Here is a 7,050-nt window from a genome sequence, read left to right as displayed (position 1 = left end):
TAAACACGTAAATAATTATTTTCCTGATTATTTTTCAATATTTTTTTTCCTGGTTTGACATCCCCTTGGCGAAATTCTCTGCAAATATCGATATAAAATATTATTATAAATATATTACTAGAGATTTTATGGGCTGGTGCTTCAAAGTTTTTCGAGCCACCCAAGTTTTATTCTGAAAACAGCCAAGGTCCCATTTTTTCTATGTAAATTGAGGGAGCAACTTGTGATTTTTAATTTCTTCTGTTCTATCCAAATCCCCTCAGACATCCCCTGTAAAACCTCGAGTAGCTCCGTGGTACATCCCACTCTCCACACTCTATTTACTATCGCAGTTGTACGACTCTTTTCTTCCTCGTGAGTTAACAACATTGAAATCAGGATTCAAAACGACTGAAACTGGTTTTAAATCTGTTTTTTCCCCAAATCCTTCTAAACCTTCACGCTGAAGAAACTTCTGACCCAGTGGCTGGTTGATCGAGTAAATGAACTTCAGAAGCAGCGGGGCTGCCTGGGGCTGCGTTGGACACTCTGAGATGGGAGGAGTTCTGGTTTTTTTTTCTCCTAGTGTTTTTTTTTCCCCTTTTCCTCCATTTTGGGATGACCAGAGCTGGCTGGAGGGGAGAATTAGCAGGTGGGACTGTAGGATGGGGAAATACACCTGGAATAGTTGTAATCTAACAAGCTCGGGTGCTGGTAGTAGTGAAAAAAGAGGTTTTAAGGAGTATGTAGCGTCTGGGAGGCGCTGGTGTCGCCTCGTTCATTAGTGTAGATTTGGGTGCAGTAATTACCCGCTGGTGGTTGTAGATGAAGCGATAAGGGAGGAGGGTTGTCCCCAGGTCCATAACCGCTGTCAGGCTGTGCAGGGAGCTGAGGTTAAGCACATTTTTAGTAGAAGTGGTGACTTTTCCAGTGAGGATGCACGTGCCTCACAGGGATAACTCCACTCGGTGTCACTCGGGACAGAAACACTGACCCAGTGTGATCCGAGCTCTCTCAGTCATTGTTCCCCCGCTGCGCTCGCGGGCGCTTTGTCTGCCTGTTTGAATCGTTCGAAACCTTCAAATGCTTCTTAGTTAAAGTTTGCTTTTTTTTAAAATGATGTTAGGAAAAAATACTGGTGAATTAAAAACCCCGCGTCCTTTGTTAGAGGCGCGTCTGCAGATGCTGCCGCTTCTTCCAGACCATCCGTTGAACTCCTCTGCTTCCACGTGCTGCTCCTGTTCTTGCTTTTCCATTTCTCTTGTCCCCGTTGTCCCCTGGTGATAATAACGATCCCCTCTTCCTGATCTTGTCCCTTTTTTAAGAAGAAACGACCGATTTCTGCTTTCTTCTTGTGTATCTCGATGAGTTTTCATCTCTAAGCCAGAAAAACTCCAGATCACGTCCTGTACAGTCACATTTCCAGGACTGTTCCATCACCATTTCATACCAGAAATCAGAACTGAATTATCTGGGTGATTCCTGTGAAGTGCACATTTTTGTGGCTTTGCTCTGTTTCCCCCTGATAGAGAACAAAGCTCTGGGGATTGCTTTTTCTGGTGGTTTCGGCTGGAAGGGGACAATCATTTCCTGTATAATTTCTTAGTCAGACCTTAAATATGTGGTGAAGTTTGTCTGAACTTCCAACTGCGCCGTGGTCTCTGCTGCGTTTTAACTCTAAAATGGGAGCGCTCCTCAGCGCTCTGGAAGGGGAACTGCCAGACCTAGTTGGTCCTCGGTGCTTCTCTTACTTTGTGATCTTGATTTGACTGGGTACCACGCCAGGCTTGCAAAATAAACTCTTAAAATTAGAGGCAGTGTGAAATTAGGACGTGGCTGGTGATGCTGGTTGGGTAGTTTCAAGTTGAATTGAATCTCTTTTTTTGGTTTTACTTTTGATGGAAAAAGGGTGTGCTTGCCCAGAGACAAGGAGCTGAGTCATTAACTCTTTGGCTTCTACTCGTGCTGCATTTATCAGAGTGATGTTGTAACAATCACCTGGAACATAAACAATCACAATATAAAGACCAGTTGGTGTTAATGTTCGTGTTATGGGATGTGTTTGAATTAAGGAAAGAAAGAAATGTTGAGTTTGTAGATCATGTGGAATTATCTCTAAATCCTGATAGGGATGTAGGGGATCTGTAGTTTCTTTAAGTCCTTCCCAGAATTGATGTTTCTAGGGAATGTACTGAGAACCTTTCAGATCTCCTAGAATGCGGCGGCTTAATCTGGGTAGCATGTCTGCAGGACACATAGAATCCCAGACTGGTTTGGGTTGGGAGGGACCTTAAAGCTCATCCAGTCCCAACCCCCCTGCCAGCAGCAGGGACACCTTCCACTAGACCAGGTTGCTCAAAGCCTCATCCAGCCTGGCCTTCAACACTTCCAGGGAGGAGCAGCCACAGCTTCTCTGGGCAACCTGTTCCAGTGTCTGACCACCCTCACAGTGAAGAACTTCTTCCTAATATCTCATCTAAACCTCCCCTCTTTCAGTTTAAACCCATTTCCCCTTGTTTTGTCATTAGTTGTCCTTATGAAAAGTCCTTCCCCAGCTTTCTTGTAGGCCCCAGGACAGGTAGGATGGAAGTTGTCTTCTTCTAACTTGTAGAGTCTGTTTGGAAAAAAAAGAACATTTTAAATAGTAAGAATAACAATCTCTAAGTAACTGTGATGCAGAAGAACTGCCAAGTTCCTCGGTTGTTAATGGTTTTCAAGCAATGTGGTGTTTCTTGGCACGTAGAGACGATGACAACACGATGGGTGGTTTTGAATTGGAATGAAATAACCAGCTGATTGTTTCGATGTGTTCCCTGTAGATGGAAGACGGTCACTCCCTCTTCGATTACAGCGTCGGACTGAACGATATCGTTCAACTCTTGGTCAGACAAAGCCCCGCAGTGCTTCCTGCTGTGAGTAAGGAGAAGGATTCTGAACTCTCAGACACAGACTCTGGCTGTGGCTCAGGCCAAAGCGAGTCTGACAAAAGCTCTCACAATGGAGAAGGTGCCATGGAACTGGAGGGACAGCCGAGCACAGCGGCGCAGCCTGACTGGACTGACCCAGGATTTGGCCTCTATAAGGTGAGGTGTTAAAAAACTCAGATTATTTAATGCTGTGCTTTGGGAGGGGAATTGTTTCTCCATAGTTGAGAATTTCTGAAAATCTTTCATTGTGTGGATGTTTTTTTTTTTTTTCTTAAACCCTTCATAACCAACCAACCAAAAAAATATCAACCAACCCACAAACCTATTAAAAGCAACATGTTGTAGGTAAAAATATTTTTCATTTTAACCTTTTAACTAAAGCTACAATACATTAATTAATTAAAAAAAAACCCAAAAGCATTGAGAGTGCCTGTTTTGATTTAAAAAAATGTTCCCAATATTTTTGCTTGGAGTCACTGCATTTGTCCAAGCTGAAACTTTCTTGAATGAACAAGAGAAAACCTCAACCAGCTGTTCAGAATCATTTCACTTGTCTGTTTCAATGGGTTTCATAACAGATCTAGTGATGTCTTTGCCAGACTATGAGCAAGACAGTTCTGAAAGTCCTATCAAGGTTTGCACTTGATACGAAAGCTGCATCTACACGTTGGTGTCGAGTGGATTTTTAGCCTTAGATGTTCAACCTGGGAAGACTTGGGGTGCACAACAGGATCAGGAAGGCAAAGGAAACCTTAATTTTTAAGATGATCTGTTAAATATCTTGATAATGACAAAGTTTTTGGGATGGTGAAGTCTTCAGGTAGAGTTGGGAATGTTTAATTGTCAGATCCATTTTGGTGAGCTGTGTGCTTTGCTTTGTGTAGATCAATGACTTGGTTGATGCTCGAGATATGAATATGGGAGCCTGGTTTGAAGCCCAGGTTGTAAATGTGACCAGAAAAAAACCGACAAATGAATCAGCTGACAGTTGCACAGATCCTGACCAGCCGCCAGCCGTTCCTGAAGAGGATGTAATATATCATGTGAAATACGAAGAGTGAGTTTTGTTACCTTCTTGGCTAATGAAGTCATTTGGATCGTGATGTTGATGGGAAGTTTTATTGCAGAGATTCACGAGGTAGAACAGAAACGGGCTGACACTGTAATGACATTACTGAGCCCCGTTAACTGTAAGTTTGTCTCACAGCTGGAATTCCAGCTGGAATTCAGTGGGGTGGAATCATGTTTTTAGACATGTGAAATGCTGTTATCTGAGTTTTAAAGGGGATATGACAGCAGTAAAGTTAAACTGCTCGATTCTGACTGTGTCTGTGTGGGAGAAGGAGACTTTATTCCTTTTTTTTCTCGTACGTTGCGTGGCATCGGTTCTTAAATCGACCTGTCTGGATAAAATCTGTCACTTATAACAATTTGTGATGTTGAATCTGATTTTTCTTCTCTGTCCATCTGTGCTTCCCTTCTACTTCAAGTTATCCAGAGAATGGAGTTGTACAGTTGAGTTCTAATGATGTACGGGCTCGTGCACGGACTATTTTGAAGTGGCACCAGCTAGAAGTAGGACAGGTGGTGATGGTCAACTACAATCCCGATGAACCAAAAGAGAGAGGCTTTTGGTACGACGCGGAGATTCTGCAAAAAAGAGAAACTAAAATGATCAAGGAGATAAATGCAAAGATATTACTTGGGTAAGCAAATTCATAACGTGGAAATAAATTTAATTCCTTAACTCTACTTAAGCTTTTGTGAGGTCTGAATGACTCTGCTGGAAAAATAATGATGTGACAAAACAAAACTGGTGCAGCAGAAGCGCTGGGGAGAGGGGAGGTGCTGGGCTGTCCCTTTGGGTGACTGACTTTGTCGTACTTTGCTTTTAATTAACTTCCACTGGAGGAACTGGGCACCTTGAGGAACCACAGGGCACGCTGATCTGTGGATTCATGCAATGCTGGGAGGATGTGAAGCCCCATATTTGTTAAGAGAAGAATTGTTTGTTGTGTCACCCATCCATAACGGGTGTACAAACGCTTCAGTGTGATATTTTGTGCTAGATATGATGATGTAGACTGAACCATCACTTTAAGAAAAACAGATGATGAAAAATTAACTTCAGTTCTCTCCTAAAGGAGGAAATGAGCCTACATATAAGGGGCTCTCAACTTCAGGGGAGGGAAGGAAATGTATGTATGTGTTTTCAAAGTTTCAGATAAAATTTTCACAGGGTTGGCAAAATATTCCTCCCTTTCCCTCTCACCACAGTGATTCTGACTGTAACTATGAGAAGAGTGAGTGTGAAAGAGGGAGAGCAGTTCTGACTGATAAATGGAATGCTCCAAGTGCCTGGATTCTCATTGAGGCAGGAGGGGGTACACTTGAATGGAATGAAAATGATTTGATTGGTGGTGATGCTGTCGTGTCACTGTCCCAGATGATGTGAAGCTGTCAGAGGTTTCCTGTGATACAGGACTGATACCAGAGCAGTCTGCGTTCCCATGTACGTGCACAGCTGTGAATTCATGCTGCAGGATACTTTCAAAGTCTGAGCTCTTTGACTTTTATCAACTTCTCCTTACAGGGAGGCTGGCGATTCCTTGAATGACTGCAGAATTACATTAGTGGATGAGATTTATAAAATTGAAGAACCAGGCAGTGCTTGTCCAATTAGTCCCAGTCCATTAAAACGTGAGTCTGCCATGGAGCTCTTGTGTGTCTCGGTCTTAACCTTCTGATATTCTGCTAATTGGCTTTGTGAGGATCAAAGGTCTAAGAATTCCAAGACACTTGTAGCTGTGACTCCTTTGACCATTTCCAGCGTATCTTGACGCTTTCTGGAGTCTGAAGCAGCCTGTGGTTTCTTGTTGCTGACAGGACAAAATGGACCTGTGTGCAAAGCTTGTAAGGACAACCCGAACAAGACCTGCAGAATTTGTGCTTGCCATATCTGTGGAGGTAAACAAGATCCAGATAAACAGCTAATGTGTGATGAGTGTGATATGGCTTTCCACATCTACTGCCTCAACCCTCCCCTTAGTAGTATACCCGATGATGAGGATTGGTAAGTTCTGTGCGTGTGGTGTCACAATTACCATCTCATTAGGAGCAGAAAGGGAGGCCTAGAGCTCCGCGCTGCCCTTGGGTGGCAATATCGTGACCATACGAGGTGGAGATGTTTGTGTGTGTTTGTTGTTTTTTTTTAATAGGACTTCATAGCTTCTCCTGAGTGCCAGTTTAGTGAGATTGTGTTTTATGTCAGTGGCTTTCAAACCTCTTTTCCTACTTTTGGGATCTATATGCCTATTCAAAGAGAGGTGGAGGTACCTATAAATCAAATGCAAACCTGATGCATTTCCCATCGTGTCATGGTTTTCATGGGTCGGTCACAGGTAGTCCACAGGCCCCATCACTATATTAGGCTGGTGATATACATTGTTCTATATATGAAATATGTGTGGTGAAAGATACATAGAGAGCTGTCTAGATAGTGAAATCTATCTAACTATATACATATAGGTAATGAAATATATTGGTTTATTCCCTGTGTCCTGTTTCAGCATTTTATACAAGGATTTTTATGATGTAGCTGATTTCCTGACACTTCTGCTTAGGAGATTGTACAAGGACACTTGCTAATGGAGGTCTAATTCCAGCATGGAGAGTCATTTCAGTGTCCTCTCTAGTTTCACATGGGGAAATTGTAACATAACTCAGTATGTTTTGAGGAAATTATCTTGTAATTTAAGGCCTTGCTACTAGTTAATTTTCATTGACTGGTGACTTTAGGTATTGCCCTGAATGTCGAAATGATGCAAGCGAGGTGGTTTTAGCAGGAGAGAAATTAAAAGAAAGTAAAAAGAAACAAAAGATGGCATCTGCTAATTCATCCTCGCGGAGAGACTGGGGCAAGGTCAGTTCAAAAGCTGTTTTATTTTGAAGAATAGTGTGTGTTAGTTCCTTGTAATTCTTGGCTGATCAGCCTCGCTCTTTGAAACAGGGTATGGCCTGTGTCGGTCGCACAAAGGAATGTACCATTGTCCCCTCGAACCACTATGGACCAATTCCTGGGATTCCAGTTGGCACCATGTGGAAGTTCAGAGTACAGGTATGAAGCTGAATCCTGGCCTGAGCC

General features: G+C 42.8%; 1 protein-coding gene across 1 annotated transcript in view; it reads left to right on the top strand.

The window, feature by feature from the left end:
* Positions 1-2,798: 2,798 nt before the first annotated feature.
* Positions 2,799-7,050, top strand: part of UHRF1 (ubiquitin like with PHD and ring finger domains 1) — a 9,402-nt gene continuing 5,150 nt past the window's right edge. The window contains exons 1-7 of the mRNA XM_010168979.1: positions 2,799-3,062; positions 3,791-3,963; positions 4,397-4,612; positions 5,500-5,606; positions 5,793-5,979; positions 6,705-6,828; positions 6,916-7,023. Coding sequence (XP_010167281.1) covers positions 2,799-3,062; positions 3,791-3,963; positions 4,397-4,612; positions 5,500-5,606; positions 5,793-5,979; positions 6,705-6,828; positions 6,916-7,023 — 1,179 coding nt within the window. The remainder of the gene's footprint in view (positions 3,063-3,790; positions 3,964-4,396; positions 4,613-5,499; positions 5,607-5,792; positions 5,980-6,704; positions 6,829-6,915; positions 7,024-7,050) is intronic.

Source organism: Antrostomus carolinensis, unplaced genomic scaffold, assembly GCF_000700745.2.
Source record: "Antrostomus carolinensis isolate BGI_N321 unplaced genomic scaffold, ASM70074v2 scaffold17895, whole genome shotgun sequence".
In the NCBI taxonomy this organism is placed as follows: Eukaryota; Metazoa; Chordata; class Aves; order Caprimulgiformes; family Caprimulgidae; genus Antrostomus; species Antrostomus carolinensis.
This window is presented reverse-complemented; position numbering and strand designations above follow the sequence as displayed.